Raw genomic sequence first — 12,793 nt, forward strand, 5'->3', positions numbered from 1 at the left:
TCAACAAATGGCCTGGTTCGCTGGGTTCTGCTTATCCCAATCTGATGCTATTTCTACCGCATGTCTAGTTTTTCACATGTGCAATGATCCATGAAGTCAGATCAATCAAATTCACAACTTCAAATTTTTTGGCAAATTGACTCACTCAGAAATCAGAAGTTTCAAGTCTATAGTTTCTGCAAAATAGCAACATCTTCGAGATCATGTGACCAACTTCACCAGAACTTATAAATGTGCTAAGTGATGTCAAATTATCAATTAGGAATCTCAAAGGACACCCCTTGGACGTTTTTAAACTTATATAGTGTCCAGGTTGACGTCAGATGTCAACTTGGGTACTAGATGTCAACTTGGGCATTGGGACCTGAACTGTCTTCAGTAAAACGACCATAACTCACTCAATTTTTTATCCAATTGATGCGATTAACTTACGTTTTGAAGCTATTTAAGCACTCTATCAAGTCATGTCTTGAATAATTTTCAATGAATATTTTATTTCATTTTAATTTTTTTTTTGGTACAAATAAAATAACACACATATTTAACATAAAAAAAAAAAGAAGTCATATTTGTTATGACGAATTACATTATAATATTATTACAACAGACATTTTATTTTAATTTGATAAATAAAATGGAATTAAAGGGATATTGTTATTAAATTGGAATTGGATCGAAGAACATGTTGACAACTTTGGTCTTAAGATATCGGTCTTGATTAGTACCAAAGCCATCACCCTTGTGATACATCTCCATTGCTCCTCTAACAAAATCAATGGCAGATTCAATAAACACTTGAGAGTATGGAGAGTTTGAAGCTTTGACTTCATTAATTTCCTTCCATCCTTCACTAATTAAATTCCATATGTGTTCACGGCTTTCATTTTCACTAATACCCTTTTCACGCATGTAGCATTGAATTGATGAAGGATTATCTCCTCTTTCAAGTTCATCCTATAAAATATTACAAATTCATAATTAGAGATAATTAATTAGAATTAATTAGACTAATTATTAAAATACATATAGTACTACTTACTGATGAGGTTCCCAAATCATCTATAAATCGAAAGACAGTTCCTGAGACACGTAAAATAGTTGGATACTGAAGCAAGTGTTCCATGTCTTGTTCTGTAATTGAAGTTGTAATTAAGCAATAATGATAGATAAGACAAAGAGGTATTGTAATTGATTTCCATCCATTCTCAATGAATTCTTCTAAACTTGGTATGTGTCCACTGTGAAACCATTTTGCCTCCTCCATATAGCATTTACATAGATCCCCCAACTACAAACAAAAAATATCACATATTAATTACTACATTAATTAGTACATAATAATATCATATTAATTAGTACATAAATAATATCATATTAATTAGTACATATTCATACCGCTTTCTTCAGATATTTGATGATGTGAATCCCATTTTCTTTAAGGACATAATAAGATATCTCATTCACATTGTTATAAAAAGCAACAAACAATATCTTCATGTAATCGGGTAGCTGATCCAATTCATTTATATTCCACCTATATAATACAAAAATAAAATAGAGTAAAATTAATGTTATGTATATAACATTTGTATGAGAAAGATAATAGTATGAATGAGAGACCAACCTCTCAATTGCCCCTAGAAAAAGCTGAAGCTCATCTAGTGTACCATACACATCATATATATCGTCCATGAGTGTTAGCAAGAGACCAATTTTTGTCATCACAGTTCTAACAAATCCAAATTCTGCCTCATATTTTAATGCCACTGCAGAATAGAAAATTTCCACTACTCTGTCTCTAGCAAATGGTAGCCTTTCTGTCAACCTAGAACCACTCCACCACCTATATATACACATAAAAATAAAAGAATTACACCTCATATATATATTTGAGAAATTACCTTGAAATTACAAATGTAGATGTAGTGTCTAATTGTAATTACCTTGAAATATATTTGAGCTCTTTTTGGTATGCTGACTGAACGAAGTTATAGTCAAGTTTAGCGAAGTCAAGAAAAGTTGGATTCATATCATAATTCCTTTCAGCATACATATCAATGAACCACCTAGCCTCCAATCTTGGCAATCTCCAATGGAGTGGAAGATCCAAGGCATGCTCCACAAGTTTCACAAGATCATCATCATCATCATGGTCAACAGATTTAGTTTGACATTGCCTCGTCATCAAGTATTGTTTCAGATGTTTGGTTGTGAAGTCTCTTGCTTCATCTAATATGGGTTCACCCCTAAATGAATAGAATGAAGCCTCATATAGACATACCATTCCTTTCACATCCTTACTCAAACTTTCTTTGAACTCTTTTTTCTGGTCTTTGAAGGCATTGAAAACCTCTGTAAAATAGAAAATATGAAAATTGTTAGAGATTGGATAACCCACCAAATCTAAAATATATGAAAATATATTTATATATACCTGAAGATACAGGATTGAATCCATATTGTCTAAGGAGTTTGAAATGAAGAGCAGTGGCATACAGATTATCTTTCTTCCACAATGCATTATTATTGTTAAATGTCAGGTTTAATATTGTCTTAATTTGATCTTCAAAGTGATAAGATATTCCAAGTCTGCTCAAATCATTGATCTGTTCAAGTTTAACTAAAGGATTCTCAGCCTCCTTCTCAAGAATTCTTCTCACATCTTCTTTCAGCTCATTGATTCTTTTCCCATAGCTTTCCTCCTATATATATAAATCATCATTATTTATAATGTATATGCATTAATTAATATAATTATTGCAGATATAATTTGTATACCGTATATATGACTTGGAGTGATTTGAAAAAATGAGCATCCCACAACGTGGGTTTGTAGTTTCCTGATCGTCGGACAATTGCTTTCGGTTGTTCTTTGAATATTGTAGTACTACTGGAGATTACTCCTGTAATCACCAAAACATTATAACTTAATCATTCATATAAATAGAACATATTAATTACATAATTAATAAATATGTATATATATACTGTATGGTAACGAACCTAACTGCGTCATCGTGGATATAATATGAGGAGAGATTTAGAGAGAAATAAGTAAGAGAATGTGTAATGCAAGAGTAGAGTTTGTAATTTGTGGAATATAATGATGGACATGTACACATATATATAGATAGATAGATAGGAAGTTAAGCTTATAAATTTGATTTTTCTTGGTGACCAGTGAGTATAGTGACGTATATGCCATTGAGGCGGCGCCCTCAATCCATGAATATAATAAAGTACGTCTTGGGATATTTTATTATACTAAATTAATTAAGACATATTATCATTCAACATATATTATATAGTACATAACATGTTATGTCTGATATATTATAGTGTATTCTCTTAGAGTAATAATTAGACTAAAAAATGTAGTACTATATAATATTACAACGTTGTGGTTTTGCCATTTTTTTTTTATTTCACCTGTTATTAAATTGCAAGGATTAAGATAAAGTGGTGTTACTTAGGGGTGATAACATCCAATTTAATTGAACAGAATAATTCCAAATAACATTTATAATAAAAATGGATATTTTTTTAAAAAAAAAAAACGAACATTCGACATTAGGGATTGACTACTCGGTTCGTGAGTGGTTGGGGAACTATGTTAGTGGTGCTCAGGTCGTTAGGGAAGTTCGATAGTGGCACAAGGTGTCTGGGCTACTTGGGTGGCAGTCAAGGGCTCGGGATGAAATTTGGGAGGGTGCAATTTCAATCTAAGAAAGAGAAGAGACTAAAACAAGGAAAGATGGAAGTGAGATAGTGGAGAGTTTTTAAATGAGGAGGACATTTTGGGAAACATAGAAAAGTTAGCCTATATTTAAGAAAGAGAAATGTTAAAGGGCACCAGTGGTGCCTAGCACCCTCCTATATGTCAATATTGTTATTGGTTCAACTAAATATCGGGTCCTACATAATTAAATATAATAGCTTTTTAGAAATATCGCTAGCCAATCGCAACGCGACATGCCGAGAAGATACTAGACACCACTAGTACTTAATAGCAATCTGTTTAAGAAATATGAAATACACATAAATTTAGAGTATTAATTACCCAATATGTATATATTAAGCATTTTCCTTTATAATTCAAACTTGGAAACTAAAAAATATCAACACAGTTTTCATTATTTACTTATTTTAATTTCACTTTCAAAATTTAAAAAAATTTAAAAAAGTACCTACTAGTCTACGGTTCTCCAAATCAATTCTTTTTCTTTTTCTAATGAACTTTTCTTATTTTTTGTAAATAAGTGACGTGCCTTTGACTAATCCCATTAATAAAAATAATAACTAAATAAATAAACAAAAGACTACAAATTTATTAGCATAATTAGGAAACATACAAAGCTCTCACACACACACACATGCTTAAATAGGAATTGATTTTTAGGGAATTACACTATACACTGTTTTATTAGCTTTTATTTTTTTTTTCTCAAATTTACAGTTTGTTTTAAATTATAAAAATAAAAAATCTCCTTGATTTTTTGAGGCAACAAAAAATCTACATGAATATGACTAGGTACAAAAAAAATTATAGATTTAGGCAGATACAATAAGATACTACAAATCAATACGACACAATACGAAAAATATATCTTTAAGTATGACACAACACAAGAAGCAGAAAAGACGCGCTATACGTAAACACAAAGACTAGCCCAAAAAATACGACACACGATAAAATCAAAAACACGGGACGACATATTAAAAACTTTATAATTTAATAATAATATATGAATTTATTAATTATAAATAATTTAAAATAATAATAAATTTTAAATAATACTTAATATTATAATAATAATTAAAACTATTAAAAGATAAAAAATAAAATTATGTATTAATTTATGAAATTTTTACACTAAAAATCTAAAATGATAAATTTATTACATTAATACCTATACACGGCTAAACCAACTTTTTTACACATCTTTTATATTTTATTACTATTTTACCACATGCACACACAATTCAACCTTTTTTGACACGTGATTGATTGATTGATGCATTACATCAATCACTCTATACATCATTTCTCTCTTTTTTCTCTTCTTTTTCCTTTTATTTTCTATTTCTTTTTCAGTTTTTTATTTAAAAAAAATAATAACTTTCATAGCTAACACTTCCCTCTTCACAATCACAACTCCATTTTCACTCTTCTTTTTGTTCTTCAAATTTTTTTTCAACTCCCATCAACCGTTTTCTCTCTTTTTATTTTTCTCTTAATATATAAATATGGTTGTAACTTATTCTTCATCAACTCCTTCCCTTGTTCAAAAAAAAATTTCTAAAATGGAGTTGAAATCTTTAGCTAATAGAAACAAGGGTAAACGACATGTTGTTGAGGATGATGACTCTAATTTTGCTCCATTGTCGAAACGTGGGCGAGCTCTTCCAAAGAAGAAATCAAAGGTGGCAGCCCATGAAAAAATTCCTCAAGATGATGCTAAAAAAAATGATCAAGATGGAGTTGGTCTTCAGTATAAGGTTTGATTTTAGTTTCTTTTTGGTTTCGCCCCTATTTAAAATTTGTTTGTATTTGCCATTTGTGTGTCTTGTGTTTTTCGATTTTACTATTCTAGGTTTTTTATTTTAGCATTTCGTTTGGTTTTTTAGGGCTACTATTTTTTTAGTTTAATTTATTTGTTCTTTTTATGGGTTTTTCATTTTCGTTTGTTTAGTCTTTAAAACTGTTTCATTTTGTTGTCTTTTTTTTTTTTTTTTCTGTTTTATGTTTTTCCAGATGTTTTATTCTTTTTCATTTCAGTTTTTTCATTTGATCTATTCTAAGTTTGTATTAGTTTTTTCACAGTTTTTTAATAGTGTAAACACGTTCTGTATCTATTTTTTTGGAAATATGTTTTTGTCTAGTTGTTTCCTATCCATTTGTATATCATCAATGGGTAACAATTTAATTTATCATGGATGTTGATGTTCAAAGAGTTTTTTCTGTATTTTAGTTTGTTTACAGTTATTTTGTAGTTTTATTATAGTTTTGCTACTTGCATATTATATAAACTATCTTAAAACGATAATGCAACTATAATGCAACCAAAACAAAAAATAAACAGACTTATACGTAACGTGTTGTCCCTTAATTCAAATTTGCTCTTCTTATTCTGTTTTTTTTAAAATATATTCCACATTGGAAACCAATAATCAACCAAAATGCAACTATATATAACGTAGATCTATTATTCATGAGATTTTTTTTAAAAAAAATTTCACATCATACCTTGTTTTGGATTCGGGGGGAGCTCTAGATCTATTTGTTACAGATCTACATTTTATGAATCCGGATTTCGATATTAGGGGGAGTTGTTTTGATCGAATAAAACCGAAAATAATTGTGTAATTTTAGTTTCTTCCCAGTTTTTCTGGTTTTTTTTCGTAAATTTCTATTTAGATCATTGCAGGTCTTCTTTTCCAGTTGATTTCGCCGGAATTAATGGTTGTATTTCTTCGTTTTGGTTTCATTTTAGTTGTTTTGCGGTTTTGAAACGATCAAGGTATGTCAGCTTCAATGTTCGCTCCGTGCAGCTAAAGGTTTAGTGCATGTGGTATTTTTGTAAATATTTGTATGTGGACTGTATAAATGTTTAATGGGCCGGCCCATAGTATTTTTGTAATTTTTTTTCCTTTTTTGTATTTTTCTGTTTTTTTCCCTTAATTTATTGATAAGGTGTGATATGAAAATATATTTATAAGTAAATATTTAAAAATATATACATATACTTTAGTCATTATAAAAAATAGAAATATGAAAAAATAAAGTAGGAATTTAAGTCAGAATATGAAAATAGGCTGACTTGTTTAAAAAATACTAGTTGGCACAAATAAAACACCACATGAATCTGAGCACGACATGAAAATATTAAGCTTACGAGTCTTATTGGGCTTACCATTTAAAAATATTAGCACGACACGGTACGACTCATATTTTTATGATATTAGATAATTTATTTTTTAAAAAAAAATCAATATATATATATGTATATTTATATAATTCAACCCAACACTACACACCTTACCACCAACTTCCAACACTACTTGACTTATAGAATAGAATATTGAAGCATTTGTACATGACCGTTGGTGGTCCCATTTTTTTTTAATAAAAACGTGAGATATCATTCATTAAGAAGAATATTAATTATCCAAATTATTATGCGTTGAATTGTCTTGATTAATTCATTCCAGATTGGAGATGGGCTTGACTATACATATAAAAATATTGGGAAATTTATGGTATACTAACTTTTACAATTTTTTTATAAAAATACTGCCAGGCAGAATTTTTTACTTTTTTACTGTGTTTTTTAATAAGTTTCATACTGCAGTATACTGTGTTAAGTTTTTACTGGTGTTCTACTGGTGTTTTACTAGTATTCTACTGTTGTTTTGAGTTGTTCTGCTTTGTGTTTTACTGGTGTTTTATAAAAATACAGTATTTTTGAAAAGATTTCTGTGTGACAGTATTTTTGTAAAAGTTAACCTAAATTCCAGTATTTTTGTAAGTTTCCCAAAATATATAACCACTAGTTAAGAGATCACCTACATGGAAGCTATATGTATTGTGTGTGTTTTTTTTTCGACAAAATGTTTAGAATCACTCATGAATTTAAGACACAGACATTTGCCACTGGCGCTGGAACCTCCTCGAACTAGGATAAGTCATCGTCTAATCAGAGAGCATGCTTTGCCAACCATGAGCTGCTAAAATCTTAGAGCGAATCCCATGAAACAAAACTGCCCCCAAAAATTTAGACAATAAAACTATGTAACATCTTCAATGGAATAATAATAGAAGATGTTTCAATAGTTACATAGATTGGATCGTACTCAGCCTTAGTGTTACCTATATAGTAATTAATGCTCTAATAATTTACATAGATTTTTTAATTTCTTTAATTAGAAGAAGAAGAATTATTATTTTTGCTCCTTATACTTTTTACATTACTAAGTTGTGTTCATTGTATACAATTAATAACATTTTTTGAAATATAATTTTTATAGTAATATGGTCCTTCTATCATATTCTATTTAATTTTATTGTGAAATGAATACCGTGTTAAACAGTAATTGATAAATATGGATGCAAATTAAATATATTTCACTGTCACTTTAATAATTCAAAAAATGAAAATATAAATATAAATTGTTATAAAGAAAAAAAATATATATACTTTATCCTATTGTTCATTAATATAAAAAGTGTGAAGGGTAACCAATTTGTTTTTATTTATCAATTACAAAAATACTAATTATTCTTAAAAGAATTAGAAACTTAAATTAAGAAAAAAAACTACAAAAAAAATTGATAATTATAGCGATAAAAATTTAAATCACAATCTAAATTTTTTAACTTTTTTTTTTTTGGTGAAAAGAGACGTATAAAACTAGTAAATTTTATACCTATAATCACATTTCAATGACACTTTTAAATTTTTATAGGAAAAACACATTATTTTTGTTTTTTCTTTTTTTGATAAATCAGAACAATCATTCAAAACACAAAACATTACATCTTAGCAACACTTTTTAATAGGCCTGAGTGTTCTCTTTTCCTATACATTCTATGAATTTTTTTTATAAAGAGTCAAAACACTCTTTATCAATGCTACTAATTGATTTTGGCATAACACTCTGCACTCTAGTTTTTACATCACTACAAATATTATGCACAATTAATTTTATCCTTCTCACTTTAGATATCCAAAATATGGCTTAACAGAACAGATGTATTTTTAATAGGTATTCTAGATCTATCAATAGTATTGTAAATGATGTAAAAAATACTTTAAAGTATAGATTGCAAATTATGAATAGTAGAAAAATGACTACACATGAAAAAGACTACCTAATAAGATTACGTAATAGGTAGTTTTGTTTTGATTTTGTTGTTGGCCAGTTGTTCAAGGTTGGCCTGTTTGTGTAAATTTATTTGTATTTGTATCTATTGATTAATGAAGTTTTTTTTTCTTGATAAAAAAAAATAATTTATTGAGATTATTAAATTTGACTAAAAGATAAATATTATTATATGAATTTATATATATATATATACACATTACTTTTGCTTGCGATAGAATAGAAAAATGCTAAAAAGTATTAGTAATGTCTAGTACCATCTAATGAGTTACATTACTATTGGTACAGTTAAATATCGAGCTTACGATGATATTAGAGAAATGATAAAAAGTATTAGTGGTGTCAAGTACTACTCAGTGAGTCATATCACTACTGATACAATTAAGTCTCGTGTTTGCTATGATATTAGAGAAATGTTAAAAAATATTTGTGGTGTCTAGTACCACCAAAAGGGTATTGTTATTGGTACACTTAAGTATTGAGAAAACTTGTAGTCTTTCTTCTGAATTTCCTTGGTGTTAGGCTATTTTTAGCCTAAATTTTGGGTCATTTTTAATAGTTATTTTTTTTCTTTGTTATTATTTTTGGAATAGAATTATGTTTATTTATTTTTTTTTTTTTGGTTTTAGGCTTTACATTTAGAATGTATAAATTAATCAAATTTCAAAAAACAACAATTTATAAAATAGAGAAAATTTTACAAGAAAATAAAACTTAAAAATAACTATTTTTTGCGGTGATCCCAAGAAAGAACTTACAACACTACTTCACATATAGAATAGAATAGAATATTGAAGCATATGTACATGACCGTTGGTACCATTTTTTTAATAAATACGTAAGATTTTATCCATTAATATAATCCAAATTATTATGAGCTGAATTGTCTTGATTAATTCATTGAAGATTGGAGATGGGCTTGACTATACATATACAAATATATAACTATATGCATTGGCTCTCTCTTTCGTACATCAACTTTGACTCCAGACTTTACCACTTAAACTAGCTTCATTCCCTTCCTTCCCCTTCCATGTATACTTAATTATTAATTTTCTTTTTTGGAATTCAACATTATTATCTTTTCTCATGTATTTTTTTTTTTTGAAATATAATTCAAGATGTGGAAATTTAGAATTTAAGGAGTTAATTATATATACGTTTTATGTAAGAATTAATTTTAAATATTCAACTCTAATAATTTGTTCAAATTTTTTGTAAGTCAAAATAATTGAGATTCATGAAACTCAATCAGCGCCGACCAATGTAATGTCCCCCAACAGTACAATGTTAATCCCATCCAATTTTTCATAAACATGCATGTTATGACACAGGTGTTGGGTGAGTGGTCACACCACTTGAGAGAGAGGAATGGACCGGTTACCGAGATTTAGGGTCGGGGCTAAGAGGGCAACTCCTAAGGAAGGTCCTTCTGGACAACCTATTGTCACCTAGGAGGGAGATGAGGCTCTGAAACGAAGGGTGAAAGAGCAGAAAGCATGAAACGAGTGGCAGCAACAAATGATGCAAACTTAGAATCAAATCATGAGCAAGTTTCAACAACAAATGATGCATCTGGCCGACGCCGTTCCAGGATTCAACATGCACCTGATGCCTTCGGTTCCACAGATTCCACCATTTCAGCCTCCTAGCGTTGTGTTTTCTTCACAGACTGTCCCTCTTGATGATGACGATGGCGACGATGACGCTGTGGACTTATAGTTTTATTTATTAGTTTGCAATGTAAATTATATTTGTTTTTATAAAATAACGATACTTTTATTTAGTTTTAAAAAATTTATATAGTTTTGTAATTATAATATAAATGTTATTTTTATAATATATTTTGGATTATATTTATTTATTATTATCTTAAGAATTTTTATTTAAGTTAAAATTTAATTTTAATTTTATTATAAATATAAAATATGTTTTTTTAAAAAATATTTTGCCAGCGAATTATATATCGTCAGCAAAACTAAAATAAGTTTTTATTGAGGAGTTTTGTTGGTGAAGTACGATGAGCTGAAATTTTGCTGGTAAATAAAAATTTGGCGCGAATTGGCACAAAAGTTTTGTCGACACAATATTTCTTTGGCGAAATCTCGTCAGGGACCCCTCAGCTGACAGCTCATTGTCGGTGGGGGAACTTATGCTGGGCAATTAATTTGTCGGTGTAAATAATTTTGCTAGCAAGGTATGGCCGTATTGCAAGCAAAACACCTTATGCTAACGAATTATTGCTGGCACCCTTTGCCGGGGTAAAAGCTCGCAGGCAAACAATGCCGACGACATATGCAAACTTTTTTCAGCGAGAAAACTCACCGACAAAAGTATTTTTTCTTATAGTGACATGAGAATAATAAAAAATAACACTGACTCGTGAAATATGTAAATTTTAAATACAAAATCACGTTTCTTTTATCTTAAGTTATTAAAAATATTTTAGCTTTATTGATAATGATTTATTATTGTTAATAAATTTCTGTGTTAACAATCATAATTAATAAAATTAATTAAATGTGACTAATAAAAGGTTTATGATTGCTCAATTTCTGAATAACAAGTTTTGAATAAGTAAATATTTAATATTTAGGATATTAAACGATTAATGAAGAAGATGTACTTGAAGAAAATAAAATAATAAATAAACAAAAATATACAAGAATCAAATTTTATATATTTTTCTAATAATGATGTGGTGGTCTCTGAGATCTGGAACTATATTATATGGAGAATCTCGTTCGCAAGACTTAGCCTGATAGTCAAACGAGAAATAACATCTATATTAGTTATAGAATGTGATGCACTTAATTTTAGTACAAGTAGGTGATTATTGAGATTTATGCCTTAAAAGTAAGTAATTAATGGATAATGTATTATAGAATATATGAAATGTAGTTATAAGATAAAATAATTAGAAGTATAATTAATAAATATTTAAAAATTTCTTATTTAAATAAAAATGGTATAATCTTGTAATGTCGTACAAGAGAATTAAAATTATACAATATAATAAATAATTAACAGAATAGAACTTAAGTGAGATATATGATTGAACTTTTCATACTCTATCTCTCTAACTCACGATACTCTCTCTCTCTCTCTAAGCACACACGCCACTCTCTCACAATGTGGTGTGTGAATTGTGTTCTTTCCTATCTCAATCACGATATTTCATTAGTTGAGTACACAATGTGATTACTAAATTATATTCATCCAAATTGAATTTATAATATTAGCACACTCTATTCCTAGAGTATTGAGATTGATTTGGTGAACTCTTCAACAAGTTTGTTTGGATGTTTGATTGAATAATATGAAAAAATAGCAAGAAAATCTTAATAAGCAACAAGAGTACAAATCTTTAAACTAATAGTTGGGTTTGCATTATGTATAATTGTGTTAAGATTTAGAGTTTATGGTCTATATCGAATTTAACAATTTTTTTTTAAATTCAAAAATTTTATTTTACTTCTGTTGCGATTCTAATATGAACTCTAAAAATGAACATGAAATGAAGAAAAAGGAGACTGGCTCCTTTTTTATAGCAGGGTACGTACTTTTACCTGCAAAGTTATTGTCTTGAACAACTTTCCTTAAACATTTTATTTCATTTAAATTTTTTTTGGTACAAATAAAATAACACACATGATTAAGATAAAATAAGAAGTCATAATTCTTGTGACAAATTACAATATAATATTATTACAACACATACTTTATTTTTATTTGTAATTGGTCCCAAATATGTAAGGAACAGGAAAATTTGATAATTAAAAGGGAATTAAAGAGATATTGTTAAATTGGAACTGAATCAAAGAACATGTTGACAAAAAAAACTAAATACCTAAATAATTGTCTCGAATAACTTTCAATAAATATTGTATATTTCATTTTAAATTTTTTG

At 28.4% G+C, this 12,793-nt stretch overlaps 1 protein-coding gene across 1 annotated transcript; it reads right to left on the minus strand.

Moving 5' to 3' along the window:
• Positions 1–554: 554 nt before the first annotated feature.
• On the minus strand, positions 555–3,152 carry LOC115723097 (probable monoterpene synthase MTS1, chloroplastic). Its single transcript, XM_030652515.2, has 8 exons — positions 3,004–3,152; positions 2,779–2,903; positions 2,435–2,702; positions 1,944–2,352; positions 1,625–1,843; positions 1,396–1,534; positions 1,040–1,288; positions 555–954 (listed from the first exon to the last, which is right to left on the minus strand). The coding sequence occupies exons 1-8, from the start codon at positions 3,014–3,016 to the stop codon at positions 658–660; spliced, it is 1,719 nt and encodes a 572-aa protein (XP_030508375.2). The 5' UTR covers positions 3,017–3,152; the 3' UTR covers positions 555–657.
• Between the last annotated feature and the right edge of the window lie 9,641 nt (positions 3,153–12,793).

This window comes from Cannabis sativa, chromosome 9 (assembly GCF_029168945.1).
Source record: "Cannabis sativa cultivar Pink pepper isolate KNU-18-1 chromosome 9, ASM2916894v1, whole genome shotgun sequence".
Classification (NCBI taxonomy): domain Eukaryota; kingdom Viridiplantae; phylum Streptophyta; class Magnoliopsida; order Rosales; family Cannabaceae; genus Cannabis; species Cannabis sativa.

Bases quoted from the DNA above. Each gene is read 5' to 3' on its own strand.
- LOC115723097 (XM_030652515.2), bottom strand. The intron at 1,844-1,943 runs GTAATTACAATT...GTGTATATATAG, and splicing joins GAGCTCAAATATATTTCAAG to GTGGTGGAGTGGTTCTAGGT. The intron at 1,289-1,395 runs GTATGAATATGT...TTTTGTTTGTAG, and splicing joins TCAAATATCTGAAGAAAGCG to TTGGGGGATCTATGTAAATG.